Raw genomic sequence first — 19,259 nt, 5'->3', positions numbered from 1 at the left:
TTGGAAAATATGTACAATGTCTTGGGTTCCTTCTTGTGCCTTTGCCTCATCTTAGTCTATTGACATTTGTCTACATTCTTTAACACTTTGTGTACAAGTTTTAGAATTCACTATGCTGATGTCTGTGCATTTTGACCAGGTGGCTCAAATAAGGATAACAAATAAGGAGTTCCCTTTTCATGTAATCAATCTTGCTGTTGGTGCTGATCTAAAACTGCCAATAAGCTATTCTGATACTCTAGGTAGTAAAGTTTCTGCTTTTTTTAATGTTTATGGGGAATCATAGCTTCTGGATTTAAGTCCTCATCAGTCTACCTGTTATTTTGCTATTGACCAGGAAATCCTTTTTATGAAGCACGCAATGCAGTTCTCTTCCATGCTGAAACTAACTATCCTGATATTGTCCTCATAAACAACACACATGATGACGATGGAAATATTCATCTCAAGGTTTGTTGTTTACATAAACTTTTGAGTTTCAATTGTCCCAGCTTCAAAGAGCAAACTACTGAAGAGGAATCATGACTTGGCCCTTTTTCCGTTTGTTCTGCTTTACATTGCATTTGATCATGCATTTTATCTCATCTGGATAAACAAATGAAGAACACTTATTTCAGTATTCATTCTATTTATTCCTGGCCATATCATCTAACTGTAACTTGTGAAGTTGCTAATTTTTGTTGAAGGCATTACGACATGGAAGAGCTCTCATACGAGTATCAATGACTAGTTCACCATTGAAGTCAGACTATATTCTGGTACAAACTAATCCCTTTTTTCACAACCCTTAAGAATGCTTGAAAGCATGGTAAAGAAGTGATGCTATCTTCCAGCCATAAATTATGCATTTCTTCTCTTGCACATAGCTTGAAAGCTAAGTTCCATAGAAATGCTGCAGAAAGGCTCTGATTTTGTCATGCCAATACACTCAAGGCATGCTTTCCTTTATTATTCTAATTCGTTTTACATCTTAAATGGAAATAACTGACTCTACAGTTTCAAAATTTCTCTTGCTACTTATTTTTGCCATTTTCACCATAAACCTCAGTTTTTTATTTATTCATTGCTGGATGCATGAACCCATGCATAGTGATTTGAGACTACCAGTAGATGGGCCACACCTAGGGTGGTAAATGAACTCAGTTGTTCATGTACTGCTAGGACTTGGCTTGTTTTCACAAACCCATTTACGGTGGTTTTGATGTGTGCTTGTTAAAGAACTAGAGCCTAAGGGCTCTGTGTACTTCAGCTCAGCTTAATTGGCTCAAATATGCTGGAGTGAGGAAATTCAATGTAATTCCAAATTACATGCTATTGGTTTATGTTTTTATTCATAATCCTCTACGTCTATACTTGACCTCTATAAGCCCGGTCTTGAGAAAACCTAAAAATCATATTTTTGGTCCTTGCCCTCCACTCAATCATATATCTAATTTAATACTGTTAAATGAACCAAGCATAACTTGAGCTGGAATCAGGCATTAATTGATATTGTTGAGCTCATTTACCAAAAGACGGAGCAGAGCCAAATCTGTGCTTTGCCTATCACTCATGAGTATTGAAATGAGCTCAACATGAGTTTTTGTGGGAACTTGAAAGCTATTTTTATACTTTTATTGATAGGTTATACACATACCCAGTGGGTCTTGAACTTAAGAGCTCCGCTTTAATCCTATTCTTAAAGGGGAGAAGTGTCACTTGAGTTAAAGCTCAATGAACAGCATGGGGCTGGATTGTTTGCAGCCCTAGCCACGCAGCCCACACCTGCTACATTGTTTTGTTCAATCATCATAAGATATGTCATGGAAATTCCCTAATTAGCCCCATAGGAGACTTCCTGAGACTTATGTCTGAAATAAGCCTTATTTGTTAACCAAATGCTATTGGTTCTGATCATAATATGAAAAAGTAATCTCTATATGCGTTTTACTTTCATATTTTCCTTCTGAGTTTCATGTTTATGTTTTTAATTAGTACTACAGTTTAAGACAAGTTAATTCCTTAATTTTCTTTAGATTTCAGTTGGTGCTCATGTACACCCTCAAAATCCAGTCTTACACAAAGGAAGTTATCTGAACTTCAGCATAGAAGGTGGGTCTACAGTGAACATACTACCAATACATTTTCTTTACAGTTATTTATAGTTATGTGTTTTCTTTCAAATCTGTCTCAAATTACTAATTAAATGCAATTTCAGTTTGTGCAGTACTGTCTCCATCTTGTTGCTATTTATAACTATTTGCTCCATGTCATAACGTGAAATCTGCGATAGCATTCATCTTCTAGCACTTCATAATTGTATCTGATAATATTTGAACTACTCTAAGCTTCATTTGTTAATAGTCAAGTGACTCAAGTTTATTTAAAAGTGTTTAAGAAGCCTAATTCCTATATAGAATGTTGGACTTGATAGGATTCTAATTTTAACACTGTTCAGTCTACTCGGAAGATGAGAGTTTCAGGCGCCTATGGAAACTTTCATAAACCTTGTGTACCACATACACACACATGCACACACAGAGGAAATTCTTTCATTTCCCATAAAGAAATTCATAAAATAAATAGTTCTCAACTGTGAAAATTCCTTTGACATCTCCCTTTTCTCTACTTCCTTTCTTCAACTATTGTTATCTGAAGCAGATGTATCTCCTGTTTTCTTTGATGGATGTATTTTGCTTATATAGAAATAGGTTCCCTGCATAAAAATATTTATCTGCCAAATGCATTGCATCACAACATGTGGACTGCCTACTTGTGTCCTAGGGTGGCAGATAATGGATGTTCTAACTTCTTCTTGTACCATCCTGTTTCTCATATATTAATCATAGTATTCTTTTCTTTTCTACCAATATGCTCTAGCTCAATTGGCACCTCCTCCCCTCAAAAGTTCTAGGTAGAGTGTGAGGTCATTGCTTCAAGACCCATTGGTTGTGTACCTGACCACTAAAAAAATATTCTTCTCTTCCAGAATCAATATTCAAATATCCATGGATTTATCATTCCTTTCGTACCTTTTTTTGGGATTTTACATTGTTCAATTTATTTATTATGGTAGGTTTAAATGATCAAGTTTCTGGCAAGTGGTTTACTGCCAACGAAAGTGTTGTATCTGTGGACATGCCGTCTGGAATAGCTGAAGCAGTTGGGGAAGGTTCAACCCAAGGTATTGGAATAAAACCTTTTGCTTTGTTGAAGCTGCTGGCACAAATTTAATGTTAGATATCTTCCTTATGTGCTTCTATGATTTCCTCTGAATATGATGGTAGCCCTTTTCAATGTGGAACTTGTTACCTGTGAACAGTTATTTTCGAGGGTTCTGGTCTGAAACTGCAAACACTGGTTACGGTACTCACGGGGGATATTGTTTCTGTGGATGCTCCAAAAGAGACGCTGACAAATGTTCCTTTTCCCACAAAAGGATATAATTTCTTGGTGAAGTTCAGGTTTGTTAACTATGAATTGCAGACAAAACCCTTGTAATTTGTTGTGAATAGGTGTTGGATTCAGCAAGTCCAAAACTTGAGACACAGAGTCATGGCTATATGTGTGTTTTAGTAAATTAACAATATTGAAACATACATTTTTGTGTATGCTGGCAGAAAAAGTTATACATAATAAAAATCATCAGGATGATAAGAATTTCATAGGTTTTTAATGCTTGATAGTAACATGTTTAATAATTCTCCTCATTTAAAAACAAAATTAAATGAAGGTTATTTTACAAATCTTAGAATGCATGTGGGATAATGGTGTGCTCAATTGTCATGTCCACAAGTATCTGACATGCCAGAGAAAGTGTCACACAAGTCATGGTTCATAAATAAGTCAGTCCTGTGCCGACAGAGACAAGATATAAGCACCCTTTAGTGACTTGTGAAGTACTTGAAGACAGATTATTTAATTTATAGGTTTCAATCATGTGGAGAAAAATAATTCTTCCATTTATAAGAGTTCAGGCATGCCATTAGAACACATGGCGACTGTTTTCCTTTCTTTCTTTTTTCATTTTTCTCACCTCTATAAACCCTTTGTGACTTCTGAACATTTGCAAAGCAAATTATGATGCCTTGACAACTCATGCAAGTAAGTTAAATAAAATTTAGAGTCTGAATTTAATCTAACACGCTTACCTGTAATGGCTAGAATTACACCCCCCCCCCCCCCCCAAGAAAAAAAAAAAAAAGAAATTTATTGTGTACCTATTTAAATGACTTAATATATCATGCGATTAAAAAATACATGTGGATGGTCATCTTTTTGGAGAAGACTCCTTTAAATTGGTTTGGATGAAAATTTTGTTCTATCTTGAAGGTTGGCTCCATCACCCTTAATCTTTGTCGTCGATATGTTGTATACTTTATATATGTTGTGAAGACTTGGTATTCTGTTTACGCACACTTTTGTAGATAGATTCATATAAGTGATGACATTCGGTTAATCCCTTTCTTTTTTCTCTTTATTATGAAAGTAATGCTTACGGCAACAACTTTGGACCTCTTGGAGACAGTGAGGAAGTCCCATATGACTGTATTGTGGACCCTCCTTTTGTTGGGTATGTTTCTTAAAATTTTGTATGTTTTGTATGCTAATTTACCAGAAAGTTTTCTCATCTGCTTATATTCTTTTCTGTCTGTGGGCTTGAAGGTATGCAAAGCCATGGGTGGATCTTAACACTGGCAGCTCATATTGCCTCTTTTTCCCTTACTCACCAGAGCACTTGGTACGCTCTATAATCACGTCAAAGGACATGAAACCAGATATGTCTGTTTCCATGAGTGCATCAATGAGAGGAGCTAAATATGCCTCGGGATCTGCATCTGGTCTTTTATTGGAGGGTTTTCGGTATTAGAAATGGGCAAGGTAAACATTTATTCATACAGCTTGCCTTTCTTTTTGGTTGGGGCAGGAAGGGAAGCATAAAACTTGAGCAAGGCACCTTGATCACCACCCATCAGTTCAGATGACCGTTGGTCCTGTCCTCAATAAGTTCATGAACATGTGACTTCAGTATAGGATTGGCTAGGAGGCTTAAGATTTATTCTGTAGATAGTTCATTGAATTGTTTTTGGATTAAATTTGAGGTGCTCTGTTTAATGCCTGTGATCCGATGAACTGATCTGATTATATGATATTGCAAATAATTTGTTTCAATTTTAATATTAAACCAACTCAATTTTAGAAGTGTATGATGATGCAAATTTTTTAATGTTTCAGAATTTAAAGCAGTTGAATCTGACACCAGACTCTAACAAGACAATCATAACCATCTTGGGGAATACAGGTACAGTGCCAGACATTTTTCCCTGTGTAAGTGTGCGTGTGTAGGCATGAGCCTTTTCTCTACCCATTGCCCTATACACCCTGATGGAGATGGGGGTTCTCTCTTTCTCTCTCCTTCAGTGGTAAGGTTTGAACCTTAAGACCTGCAACAGACTTTCACTACCTAAGCCAAGGCCTATGAGCCATGAAGTGCAAGTTCACCCCATTTCTCTACCACCCCCCATGAAGATTTTACCACAAAGCTAGCTGGCTCCTTCATTATCATTGGAAGGGGATGCTTATTTTAGAAATACTACTGCATGAACCAGAATTTATGTTTATGATAAGTTTCCAGAAGAAGTGCATGCATGGTGTTTTTTAAATTTACGACTTTCAGATTGTCAGCAGAACTTTCAACATTTAAACTCATCACAAACAGATGAGCTGGGATTTTGAATATGCCCTTTTTGCATCATCCATAATGTTTGTTCAAAAATATAATGTACTTGTCTACTTAGGTTTTGGGGGAGTTCCCTTGGTAGCCATCTTCAGTTGTTGAGACCTATTCTTGTCATTATAAGTATCATGGATTCCTAATGGCATGTTTGGAGCATACATATCTACTTGCACCATTCATATTATTTGTTCAAGGAGCCTATAAATGGATGAAATAAGATGTCTCTATTTTTCAGTGACCCTGTATACAGACATAATAAATTTATATTTACATTAATTTTGCTAAGCTTTGGTAGAGTGTCAATGGGTTTGGGTTCTTGTAGAATATGATCCCCACAACCCCAACCCAAAAAAAAAAAAAAAAAAAAAAAAAAAAACCAAAAGAGAGGGAGAGAATTGGTAACTGGATATAAGTACTGCAATGACTTATTTGGTTGTCTCATTTTAGATGTCGAAATCCATTGGCACAATCAGGATCAGATCATGATCAACCCCATCTATAGAGAAGAATCTGGAATTGGTGGGCGGGCACAGTATGAGGTGAGCATTATGCTTCATTTAATGCATTTGCTTATAATGAAAGTGTTGTTGATGAGTAATTATTACTAGTCAAGTTACACTGTCACACTTTTCAGAAATTGTTTAAATGTCTTGTAGAAATAAAAAGGTTTCATGGCTTCTGTTATGAAGTTCTTTCAGAGAATGAAATTTAATTAGGAGAGTATAAAAAGGATCAAGTTAAATTTAAAATCAATGCAAATATTTGTAATCATCAATCTTAAAAGCTTGAATCTGTTAGGAAATAGGCCAACGTGTATATCAAGCTCAAGAACACTTTTAAGTTTTAACTCTTTAGGCCCCCTTCACGGGCTCGCCTACCCAACAACATTGAACAAAAAAAAATGCAGGCCTTGGACATTTAGAACTGAAGCAACAATGTAACTGAAACTGAAATGGGGTTTCGTATCGAACACAAGATTCATGAATCATACCGGGCTTTAATACAATGTTAGTTATTTCATCTCAAAAGCTGAAGTTATTAGGAAATAGGCTAACAATGTGTACATCAACCTGACAACCACAAACTCTAATATTAGGAAGCACATTGTCCAGAGTCCTAATGTTCCTCCTCTATGTTTGCAGGACTACAGGATAATAATTAGTGTACTGGTGTCATATCTAAATCTGTATAAAATACAACAAATCATTTCATTTTTAGACTGATCATCTCTATTCTCCCTGTCTCCAGATCAAAGTGCTAGGAACAAAAAGTTTCAAAGACAGAATCATCATCACGCTCCCAGCTAATGGTGAGTCTACCTCGTTCTGAATCATGATACGTCTTTGCTTTTTTTAGCGATCAAGAAAGTTTGTCTCTGAGGGAGACAGTGGATTTCTTAAATATGGACCAAATTGACATCTTTATTGCCTGTTTTACAGGTCAGAGAGTGGAAATAGATGTTGCCTACCAACCTGTAGAAAGAGCAGCGGCATCAGGAACTATCATAAATAAAACCCTTTGGGCAAGTGTGGTTGGGTGCTTTGTGCTATTGGTATTGACAGCGGCCATCTTCATCTGTTACTTGGACAGGCCTGGCAGATCTCAGACATCCACTGCTCCTGCTCCTGCTCCTGCTACTCCCACTGTCCCAGCACCCATGACTCCTGATCGTGGCAGCCCTGCTGTTTTGAATGAACAGTCTCCTCGAACACCTCAGCCTTTTGTTGACTATGTAAGAAGAACAATAGATGAAACTCCATACTACAGGCAAGAGGGAAGGAGGAGGTTTAATCTACAGAATACAATGTAGATGTATGGTTTGTCAGGGTCTAGATTAGAATGGTCTCTCTCTCACTCTCTCTCACATGTAAATTCATGTACAACGCGGCAAAGTGCCCATCAAAATTTTGTTGTATTATTACAAATGGTTAGGAAATCAAGTATGAAAAAGAAAAGCAACAAACGTTGATTCTTCGATCATGTGCAAAGCTGATCTACTTTTCAAACTTAATAGTTGGTGATAATTTTTTCAATGAAGTGGATTTTGCTTGTTGCCCTTTCCCTACCATTTTTTGAACTTTGAACTCCACAATAAAGAACCATTTGTGGACTACATGTCAACTCGAAAATTCGAAATCAACTGCACCGTTATTTTGAGTGACTGGTCGATCGTAGTCAAGAGTATCGAGTTAACTATACCCTTTCTTCCAAACGTGTCGATAATTCAAGTAACTAAAACTAAATCCATTCAACAAGTAACTCAAACTAAATCTATAAACCAGATCCACCCACAGATGGAAAATTAAAAAAAAAAAAAAAATCCAATAAATTTCTATACGTTAGATCTGAAAATTAAAAAAAATAACAAAAAAAAAAAAAAAAAAAAAAAATTCCATAAGAGAGAGTTACAAATTCTCAATTGGACCTAACCTCAACTCTGTGCTCATAGTGACAGTCAATGAGGATATCAATGGCACGGAAATTCTAAAATTTTCGCTTAGGATCTGCTTGGATACCGCTTATTGCTAAAAACACTGTAGTAAAATAAAAATATGTGAATAGTGCCGTGGGACTTAGTTTTAATTTAACATTTTCATTTTTTCGTACTTGCGAGTCTCATAAACAGTGCGCGAGACCCATAGAAAAAACACCAAACTCAAATTTTTTCATTTTCAATGTAATCCAAACTCAAACTCAATCAATTAAAACTAAGGCTAGCGGAAGCGGTGAGATTCAATGTTTTCCCACAAGATTTGACAACAATGTGATGCTTTCTAAAATGATAGAGATTTAACTTATTAGGAGAGAAATTTTTAGTGATTTCTTTTCCTTAAAAAAAAAATAATAAAAAGAGAGATAAGATAACATTATATTTATCTAAACAAATCCTCCATGTGTGAGGGGTGAGAATACATACATCCAACAAAATTAAGACATGCATATATTAAATTAGGTTAAGTTAGGATTACTCAACTGGATTTTAGTAAACCCAACATCTTATCAAATACTCATTTGTGTTTTTTTTTTTTTTTCCCAATCGTGACTCATTGATAATTGAACAAATGAAAGAACTTGCTCTTGTAGACTCGAATTAGATTGGGTATGGTTAGTAGGGTGAGATACCTATTTTGTCCAAAGTATGATTGAGCATTCATAATTTTTTTAGTAAATCACATAAATTTGATAACTTCAAGGCAAAATAGGGATTTCATCTATAAGCTTGCATCAAATTAGAAATGTTAATGCTTAACTAAGAACATGTTAATCCACAAAAATAGACTAATAGGCAAAAATAACCATTAGAGTTTCATTATACCAGTTGTGTTTTTCACAAAATTTAAGATAATTATCATTTTTTACTTCTAGGAAACTTAAAAGATTAATGTTGCATATATTCATTACACAAAGAAGATTGATGTAATTTGTCTAAAAAAATACTAAAAATATATGTTTGTTTCCTAAATTTTGGGTAAGATTATATTTTAGTCTTTGAAATTTGAAAACTTCATTTTTGGTGCTAAAAATGAAATATAAATGCATCAAGTAAGCTATTTTGTAATTTTGTCATTATTCATTATAATTATTGCTTACACGACAAGATCTAATAAAACCACAAAACGCTCCATTTTAGCATAAGTTATACAATAACTAATTTGATATATCTATAATTTTTTATATTTCAATAGTTAAGGATAAAAGATTTAAATTCGAGATGTCACTAAAATATAACTAATAAATTAATATGTGCTTTAAAAAATAAAAAGAAAGAAAAATTATAGGATGGGTTTAAAAGGTAGGAAGAAGTAGAACACTTGCACGATAGCCGTTTGTGTCCAGCCAATGAGAGGGCAGAAATAGCTCAAAAAGGGTTTTAGTTTTAGGGCTTTCTTTTATTCATTGTACTCTCTCTATCTTTGACTCGTCTAAAAGCTAAAAGCTATTAAGCTAGGGCACTCTTAAATCCAAATCCCAAATCCAATTTTTCTTTTTCTTCTTCTTCTTCGAATTCGTGAAATCATCGTTAGCTAGCTTCCGAATGGACTCTCAAGCCAACGAAGCTATCCTCGACGGAGAACCTAACGACGTTAAGTCTTCTGACCTCAGAGAAGACGACGACATCATCAACGACAAGTCTCACTCTCACTCTTCCGACGGAGCTAGCGCCGGGTTTCTCTCTCTCTCTCTTAAACTTTTCAATTTTTAAGCTCTGTTTGGTTCCTAAGAAAATCTATCAACAACAATAAAAATCACCCAAATCTTGGGAAAAAAAAAAAGAAAAAGAAACTTAGTGAGTAACCGTTTCAGTTACTCGTTGTTTCTCTAATACTTTGTTGATTATAGGGAAAAAAAATTTAGGGGAAAAAAATGGAAGGTAAAAGAAAGAAAAAATTTCGGAACTGAAGGAAATTTGTGGTTGATTTTAATTGTTTGTTTAATGCTCTCGCTAATCAAGTACTTGTTAGGAATAATTAAGATCAGAGTAAAAGAAAATGAAAAATTTTCAAGAACTTAACTTGTGTGGATAATAATTTGTGTGTGTATGTGTGTTTTTGATCTGTTCGTGATTTTTGTCCTGTTTGTAATTTGTTGCAGAAAAATCTTTATAGGGGGCTTAGCGCGAGAGACAACCGATGGTTAGTACTTATTTTTGTAGTTGATGATGCTTTTTTGTAATGTTTCAAATGCAGTTACACTTTACACCACTTTTATGTTTGGGTTCACGTCTAAATTGGTCGTCTTGGCTTTCAAAACTCGCAATTTACGCCTTGTTGATGTGCCCCTTTTGTTATGTTACATCACATTTTCACCAATAGTCATGCCGGTCCCTTTTGGGTTCGTTAAAAGAAAAGTTTTAACGGATGTTGGCAACTAGCTCTAGCTCAACCGGCACCTCCTCCCCTTATAAATTTAAGGTGGGGTAACCTACCAAAGCAAAAGGTTTAGCAGATGTTGACGGAAGGGGGACATTGACATTGTTGTAATACTGATTTAGAAGCGATCCTAAACTTAAAAGGTGTAAATAGTGTTTTTATTTTTTATTTTTTTTTTATGTTAGTGTTGTTGATTTTTAGTGGGACATTTATGAGTTTTTGTTTGGTTCTTCTTTTGATTGTAATTGTATTATGCAGCACAATTTGTCAAGCACTTCGGTAAATATGGTGATATTATTGATTCTGTGATAATGAAGGACCGGAAGACTGGGCAGCCCCGAGGATTTGGGTTTGTGACTTATGCAGAACCCTCTGTGGTTGATAAAGTCATTGAGGATACCCATATTATTAATGGGAAACAAGTAGGGTTTTTGTTTAATCGTGTCAATATTGGGTTAGAATTTAGTTTTTTTTGCTTTAGTTGTTGATTTGGTTTTAGTGGTGTTTTGATGTGATGTTGGGGGGCATGTAGGTGGAAATTAAGCGGACCATCCCGAAGGGAGCTATTGGGTCTAAGGATATCAGGACTAAGAAGATTTTTGTGGGTGGGATTCCTGCAACTGTGAATGAAGGTTGTTTCTTCTATAGTTTTGTGGTAATTGTCTTTTTGTGAATATAAAGGTTGTTTGCATATTAATTCTGAAAGGGGAGCTATTTGTTTGTTTCAAATGAGCAGATGAGTTCAGGGACTTCTTTGCGCAATTTGGAGAGGTCAAGGAACACCAGATCATGCGGGACCATTCCACCAGTCGTTCTCGTGGGTTTGGGTTTATTTCCTTTGACACAGAGCAAGCAGTTGATGATCTCTTGTCCAGGGGTAACAGACTGGAGCTGGCAGGAGCTCAGGTGAGCAGAGTGCTAACTAAAATGAACATTTATTTTTCCTTTTTGTATGTTCTTAAAGATAATGTCCCTATTTCTATAACCAGCCTTTGTATGATGTAATTACTAGCTAGGGGATCCATAACATGTTAGTTACTAGATTATTTATATATATAAAAAAAAAAGCATATTAGTTACTAGATTAAAAACGAAGACTATTATTATTCAAATGCAAGTTTTTGCCCAAAGGGCCTCATACAGAGCTTGCAAAGGACTTCTAATTTTTTTTTGAAAAAGTGAAAAAATGCATCTATTTTTACTTGAATGATTACATAAATTTTTGGTGGGTGGGGTTGTGTATTCGTGGTTTACTTCCCAGGGATTGGCCCAAAGTGTCCTCCCTCCCTTGGCGAGGTTCCGTGTTATAAAAAATAAATTTAAAAAAAAAAAAAAAACATAAACTAACATCTAAGTGGGGGTGTTTTAATTATTAGTTATGTGCCAAACCGAGTGGGTTTCTTAAGAAGTACTTTGGTGTATTAATCATTCATTATTGGTTAACTTTATGCTACATCTTGTTTAGAATTTTTTTTTATCGATATCGGCTGTCACTGTATTCTTTGGCATCCATCAAGCGTGGTGCTTGGTGTAGAGTTCATAATTTAAAATTTTTATATAGTTTATATGCCAACAATGTTGTTGTTTTTGTAGTCCTTAAAAAAATATTCAGTAGGTGGATGATGTTAATGAAAGTATTTCCAAAAATTTTTTGCACTATTTGGTGGCTTACTTTAGAGCCTACTTTCAGATTTAGAAATATTCTAATAAATTCTACTGCTCCAAATGTGTTGTTATCACTGTTGAAGTGATGCATAATGTGGACTTTATACAGAAAGTTAGTTCTAAGATGAAAGGATAGGAAAAAAGGAATTTAGAATTTAGGGGAAAAGAAAAAAGAGAAAAAAAAGAGGGTGGGGGGGGGTGAGGGTTGGGGTAAGTGAAACTAAGGATATCGTTTTCTTCTGTGAGTAAACTAATTAATATTATGTCTTCTAAGCATACGAAAGATAAGAAGATTCTTGAATTATTTAACACATACGCTGTTGTTCATACTGAATACAACCCTTTTTCAATTATGAAGCATTGTAATTTAGGTTCACGTTTCTTTCTTGTAGGTGGAAATAAAAAAGGCCGAGCCAAAGAAGCCAAACCCACCACCTGCCCCATCCAGGCGTTATAATGATTCTAGGCCTGCATTTAGTGGTGGGTTCAGAGATAGTGGTTATGGTGGATTCGGAGGCAGTAGCTTTGGAGGTGGCAGTGGTGGTGGATATAGGTCAGGTGGACCCTATGGTGGTGGCAGGAGCAGCGCTTATGGTGGTTATGGTGGAAGTGAATTTGGTGGTTATGGAGGATATGGTGTTGGTGGTGGTATGGCAACTTACAGGGAAGAGCCCTATCTAGGATACTCGAGTCGTTATGGAGGAGGAGGCTTTAGCAGAGGTTATGATCTAGGAGGCAGTTATGGTGGACCTAGTGAGAGTTATGGGGGATATGCTAGTGGTGGTAGTGGTGCTGCTGGTGGTGGCTATGGGAGTAGTTATGATGCCAGTCTTGGTGGTGCCTATGGAGGGGGTAGTGCCTCCTTCTATGGGAGTAGAGGGGGGTATGGTGGTGGTGCAGGGAGTGGTAGTCGATACCATCCTTATTCAAGGTAGAAGTCATTGGAGGAGGAATATTAGGATTATAATTTATAAGTGTACGGAAAAATGCGAACCTGTCTCAGTTTGTAGCATTGAGTTTCAAGTTTGTTAGTTTATGTTTTCGGATTCTTTTATTTTGTTGAGGAGGTGGTTTTGAATGTTTTTACCCTTCTGTACTAGTAGTGCAAGATAAAAGATCTGATTTTAACTTTTCATTCGGTCGACATTAATGAGCTGCAAATTGTGCAGATGATTGTATTATCTCTGGTTCTTGAAAGGTTACCTGCAGACATAAGTGGCAATTAATCTTCTTAACATTGTGTTTACTCATTTTCATTAGCAGACCATTCTTGTCAGTTAAGGAAGCACTCAATTTATTTCTTATGTTTAGCGAATCATTTTATTTCCAACAATGCCATAGACAACAAATTCAGAACTTTTTTCACAACATTTGAGGTAGCAGGTTATTGTCTCCGTTGTATACCAATCACAACTTGTCACCTCAGCATTCATGAAAAAAGTTGTGAAATTGGTTGTGTATCTAGACTTATTGTTTCAGTTTTGCATGGACACAAGTGGCTAGACCTTGCCATTCATGGTGATAATTCCTCCGGATGTCAACTCTTTAACGTATATGTTACATGGATAGCTGCCTTGTTTCATAAAATGCAATGTTCTGATATGTTAGCTGCTTTCTATGACTTAGAACTATTCTTTTCTACATGATTGTTACATTGCAACCTTGACTACATGAGCTCCTATGATGGAATTGGAACAAGTCTCAACCATTGTTAGTTTAACCTTTACTATGTTCCTGCTGAATCTTTCTTCTGGGTGAATTGGATCTTGGCGAGAGTTGGATGTAGTGTGAATTTGGAACTGATCTGGGTGTGAATGCATCTTAATCCTGCAAGATTGTGACTTCTTAGTAAAGGCATGCCATGTTTGTAGCCTTTGTATTGATTTGATAAATTTATGCTATCAACAAAGTATAAGAAATGACATTTAGCTACTCGGCTAGGTTGGATGTTTAAAACTGTAGTATATTATACAAGGGTGAAGTGAAAGGACATATGTCATAGCTGCACATGAAGCGGTGTCTTTGGCTTTAAGAAGTTTCCACATCCAAAAGCATTTGCAACTTGTTGAGTGTAAGGCTAGGGATGTGATGTGATACTCGAGAACTACAGCAACAAAGACGGCAGGTGATGGTTAAAACTATAGCTTTGCTCTCATATTTGCTATTTGTTGCGAATGTATATTGTCTGAGTATTTGCAAATTCTATATTTTTACCACAATTATGTTACCAACTAATGTGCTTGTTTGTTTTTTTCATTGTAAAACCTATTATGAAATGTGGAATTCAATATCCTTCATTCCGTATTCACAATCTACAAAAGATCATTATCATCAATTTGTAATGAAAATTTAATAAATGTTTTATATAATATTTCCTACATATTAATTTATTCTCTCTCTCTCTCTCTCTCTCTCCAATATATAACTAAATTATTTTAAGCAATTCCTCAAATACACCATTAGGCCTGAGCCAAGTTGGTCTAGGGCTCAAGCCAAAACTTTGACTCAATCACTTTTGGTGGTTAATAGCAAAACCGCCATCAATGGCGAAGAACCACAATCTTGATTATTTGATCTCCCATGGACAATGAAGGGTGATGGGGGTAAGAATCTCTATATCTTCACTTGATCTAGAAACCCTTTTAGATCTTTATCGATAATTTTTGTTGTATAAAATTCCAATATGGGAAAATCAACACTCAAATTGAAATGATCAATTTTTGGGAGACTTTAAGTGTGCATTTGGGTAGCGTTTTGTGTTTGTGTTTGTGTTTGTACTTTTTCATGAAAAAATGTGGGTTCAACAGCACTGTTCACGGATTCACAAAAGTCATTTAAACACAGATTTTAATATAAATTTGGATCCTACAGCACTGTTCACATATTTAAAAATATTTTGCTATAATGTTTTCAGAAATAAATTTTTAGTTTTCAGCAAATAAACGGTATCTAACACTTCCTAAGTCATCGCCAACCACCTCCGGCCATCAAAACCACTTAAATCCTGATGGATCGGTTTGGATTGGGCGGGTGGGTCAATTTGAACTAATATTTTGGACAATTCTAAATACCACACTATACAATGTGGAAAAGAATTTATTTTCAAAATAATAATCCTCCACAAACCAAGCCCGAAATGGCAATTCATTTTAGTTTAGAGACTGAACTTGGGCTGCAAAGTCAGTAGCCCATGGGCCACCCCTGATACGAAAAAAAATTCCAAATAAACTTCCTCGAACTCAGTCAACGTTGTCGTGTAATCACAAAAGAAAAATCTTCTATTTTTTCTGGCTTTCATGCTCAGAGTCAGAGAGGGAGGGAGAGAGAGAGAGAATGGCAATGGTGTCGTGGAACTTGGGCCTAGGTGCATCTCAAAAGGTACGTAGATTCATTCCGCAACTCAATTCTTCGGTTTTTTTTTTTTTTTTCCTTAATATTTTATTGTTACATTCCGCTTCTCAATTTTCCCTTCTTTTTTATTTATTTATTTATTTTATTTTATAAATTTTAAAAAGCAGAGAGAGGTACCCCAACTCCAAGTATTTTGCAGAAAGAAAGAGAGAAACAGAGATAACAACCACCCTTATAAAGTCATCGAAATTACGCCTCCGCCCAAGAACCTTGGCATTCGTTGCTTCCCCTCTGTAATTACCCACTATTCTTATCTTAGATTCTATTCTACTCCTTTTTATTTTATTTTATTTTTAATTTATAATTATTTTTTATTAGTTTTTTTTTTTTTAATCTCCATAATCAAAGTCTCATTCATTTTTATAATTCTTGGCTATTAATTTAGACTAACAGCTTGGAAATGATTTTTATTTATGATTATTTTATTTGGGACATACAATCCAAAATGAAAGAATTACAATGGTAAAGTAGATATAATGATATATAGCTAGGGCCAATTTTTTTCACAACGGCTGACATGGCCAATTGTGATTGGAGCAACATGATTTTTATCTATGCCCACCACTTATACGACTTTTGATAGGCATCAATTACGATATGTCATGATAACAGTTGCGAAAAATGTTGTATTCTTATACATATTGTCTTGAATATAGCTAAATTACCTAGTACTGCCCAAAACCATATATCCTATATGGGATTGAGTTCAGTCTGTAGCTCTACTCTAGCTATAGCCCCATTAGGCATTGGTTCCTTAGCGGGTGGAGAGCTATCATGGTCGCCAATGTCAGCTGTCGCATCTTACCCTATTTAATTTAGCCACAAAGAAAAAGGATTGCGTTTGCTGTTGGCGTCTTGGATGTCGATAAGTACCTGTATATGATGCGTAAGGCCTAATGGATGTCTTTGAAATGTTTATTAATTTTCTACATCAGTTTGCGTGCTAATTTAAGTTCTTTAAATTCAACGAGATCATGAATGATCTTTCACAAAAGAAGGATGCGTACATCAATTAACTTTAGAGGCAAGACATTACCGTTCTCTAATAAATTTTTTTATGTGTTATTTAGGAGATAAATGCAAGTAACTTGTAAAATACACTATAGATTAATAGATGGGCATCTCTAATAGGCTTTTTAGGAGCATACTAGCTAGGTTATACAAAAATCAACAATCACATGTGCACGCAGTATGAATTATGAAACTTGGTCAACTATCACATGCCAAATGTCAAAATAGGCCAAGCATTATTGGAATCAGATTAAATTACAATGACACAAACAAAGAAATGTGATTTGGAACTATTACAAGAAACTTGGTTAAAGAATTGTTATTGCATGCAGCTAAGTGTATAGAAGTGTCGTTGGTCAAATTTGCAAAATAAATAGAGGCACATAGAGAGTACTTGATTTTCATCCACAATTCCATTGATGCAACACACTTCTGATTGACTGATAGCAAGAAGAACAATCAAAACTTAGTCCCAAAATGTTGGAATTGCCTATGAATCTGCAAAAAACTAGTCAAGGTTGGCCACATGTATTTTTGATTGACTGATGCTTAAAAAAATGATTTTAAATTTGCATGATTGCAGGTTTACACTGGTAGTGAAAGGCAATGAAAGGTGTCCAAATAAGTGTAGACTATAGAGTACTTTTAATGTGGTTTGAAGGATGTACTCCACGTAGCAAAATGGTCCCAATAAAAGATGCTGCTAGATTAGCTATTTAAATAACTTAAATTTTGTTTTTTAATGGATGATAAGGAAATCTATTGAAGATTGTATTATAGATAACGATGCTAGTCTATAACACACCTTGTCCTTGCTTGCTCTATAATAGATCTCCAAAGGTAAAGAGAAAGATGAGGGAGAAAGATCATGCAAATATTCTTTTTGTGCCATGTGAGCTTCATGGCTGGGACTGGGGTCATCCCAGAGAGACAGAGATAGTGAAAGAACTGAAGACAGCATAACATGTTGGATGAGAAAATTCTAGCACATACATTATTGTCTGCATATTTTGTAATAGTTTGAAAGATATGAGGAATGCATTTACTAATAGATGTTGGTTCCTTCTTTCGACGCTAATGCTTCAATGCCAGAACATGTTACAGGAAAGACATATGGTCCCATGTGGCATCGAATTTGCTTAATCAACTGTAAATTTCAAGTGCCATTCTATGTGAATTGGAAATGTAGATAACTAGCAAAAGACGTTCCCCTTAAATTTTCTGCACACTTAACAAATTTTTTGCTGTTCTGTCATGTTGTCAATGTTGCTGTTATTGATGTATTCATGGATCTGTAGGCCCAGCATAGCTTGTGAATGAATAAACAGCTGAACAAAATGTTTCAATCAGGGTATCCATGTTTAGCTGTATATCTCAATTGCACCTTGTTTGTTGCAGAACTTGCAATGTGGAGAGAGTGTAACAATTGAAGGCCAAGCCTATACTATTTCAGCTGTAACTCATCGATACCAGCTTCGAAAGGGCAAGTATGAACCAAGTGAGAAGAGGCTTGATGTTTTGTCAACAGGGAGATACATCCTGAATTTGTATTTAGAAAGTTTACTAGAACAATCTTGATGTCTATTTTATGAATAACTTCCATTATATATAAAAATTAGGCTTTGTATAACTAGATTGTACAGGACCACTCTTTTAAATTGCATCTTAATGCTTTAGTTTTAACAGCTAAAAAACTGTGCAATGAAGCTTTAAGTTAATGACTTAATGCAACACTTTTACTTGTAAATCATAAAGGTATTACCTATATTCATTTAGTATGTTCAGTTTATTAGATCACCCACCAACCAGCCCAACCAACCCTGTTTCTAAACTAACCTTTGGACCAAAGTGACACCACTTATCTGTCTTTCTGGGATTCAAACAGCAGGACCCCAACCCCTTTATGGACTTGAATGCAATATGCTATTGTTCCTGTAACTGTAAAAGGATGTACAAACCATGCCCACTAACACTGTTTTGTAACTATCAACAGGATTTGTTTGCCAATAATTAGTACATAGGGCCACATTCCATTCTTGAATTGTGAATTACTAAGGATCTTTTGTATGCTGAGCCTGAGCTACACTACAACCCATCACAATTGCCCCATCTGTTCCGTATGTAATGCTATTTTCACAAACATTCCATTTTACAAATCAAGTATGCTCTTAATGCTAAAGTGACCAAGAATAATACAATTTCTCATTTCTTTTTATTTCAAATAAGAGAATTCGATATATGTTTAAGATTTATTTCTTTGATCTAACAGTGTTCAAGATGTCATATTATTCAAAATTTTAAATAACGCTGTAATAAATACAAATATAAATGTAGATTTATAATATTTAATTAGATTGAAAGAAAGTTTTTTTGTTAGCAAAAACTTGGAAATTTGTACTCAATTGCGTCACTTGATCCTAGAGGAAAGGACTCATGAAGTGAGAGCCTAGCTAGTGAGATTACTATTACTCATTGACAATTAAACTCTTCAGGGTGAAGTGACCAAGGGGACTTTGGTTGTAGTTGCTGCACATGATCCTAGAGGACAGGAAGGAAGCATGAAAGTAAGTGCCTAGCTTTGTGAG

At 35.3% G+C, this 19,259-nt stretch overlaps 2 protein-coding genes across 2 annotated transcripts in view; both read left to right on the top strand.

The window, feature by feature from the left end:
- LOC112020945 (nuclear pore complex protein GP210) overlaps positions 1-13,502 on the top strand; it is a 34,285-nt gene extending 20,783 nt beyond the window's left edge. The window contains 18 exon segments of the mRNA XM_065764679.1: positions 140-242; positions 338-450; positions 687-758; positions 2,016-2,091; positions 3,056-3,163; positions 3,302-3,443; positions 4,469-4,552; positions 4,645-4,820; positions 4,823-4,860; positions 5,215-5,281; positions 6,164-6,255; positions 6,965-7,025; positions 7,156-7,501; positions 10,310-10,350; positions 10,846-11,009; positions 11,120-11,219; positions 11,324-11,493; positions 12,645-13,502. Of these exon segments, the coding sequence (XP_065620751.1) occupies positions 140-242; positions 338-450; positions 687-758; positions 2,016-2,091; positions 3,056-3,163; positions 3,302-3,443; positions 4,469-4,552; positions 4,645-4,820; positions 4,823-4,860; positions 5,215-5,281; positions 6,164-6,255; positions 6,965-7,025; positions 7,156-7,501; positions 10,310-10,350; positions 10,846-11,009; positions 11,120-11,219; positions 11,324-11,493; positions 12,645-13,187 (2,496 nt within the window). The 3' untranslated portion in view covers positions 13,188-13,502.
- Positions 13,503-15,521: 2,019 nt separating this feature from the next.
- LOC112020932 (uncharacterized) lies at positions 15,522-18,304 on the top strand. The gene is made up of 3 exons (XM_024053501.2): positions 15,522-15,630; positions 15,771-15,896; positions 18,073-18,304. The coding sequence occupies exons 1-3, from the start codon at positions 15,586-15,588 to the stop codon at positions 18,250-18,252; spliced, it is 351 nt and encodes a 116-aa protein (XP_023909269.1). The 5' UTR covers positions 15,522-15,585; the 3' UTR covers positions 18,253-18,304.
- Positions 18,305-19,259: the final 955 nt, after the last annotated feature.

Source organism: Quercus suber, unplaced genomic scaffold (assembly GCF_002906115.3).
Source record: "Quercus suber isolate HL8 unplaced genomic scaffold, Cork oak 2.0 scaffold_22, whole genome shotgun sequence".
Classification (NCBI taxonomy): Eukaryota; Viridiplantae; Streptophyta; class Magnoliopsida; order Fagales; family Fagaceae; genus Quercus; species Quercus suber.
This window is presented reverse-complemented; position numbering and strand designations above follow the sequence as displayed.

Excerpts from the sequence above, each read along its gene's own strand:
- LOC112020932 (XM_024053501.2), top strand. The coding sequence starts at position 15,586 with ATGGCAATGGTGTCGTGGAACTTGGGCCTAGGTGCATCTCAAAAG. Across the intron at positions 15,631-15,770 it reads GCCTAGGTGCATCTCAAAAG|AGAGAGGTACCCCAACTCCA; the intron begins GTACGTAGATTC and ends TTTAAAAAGCAG. Across the intron at positions 15,897-18,072 it reads GCATTCGTTGCTTCCCCTCT|AACTTGCAATGTGGAGAGAG; the intron begins GTAATTACCCAC and ends TGTTTGTTGCAG.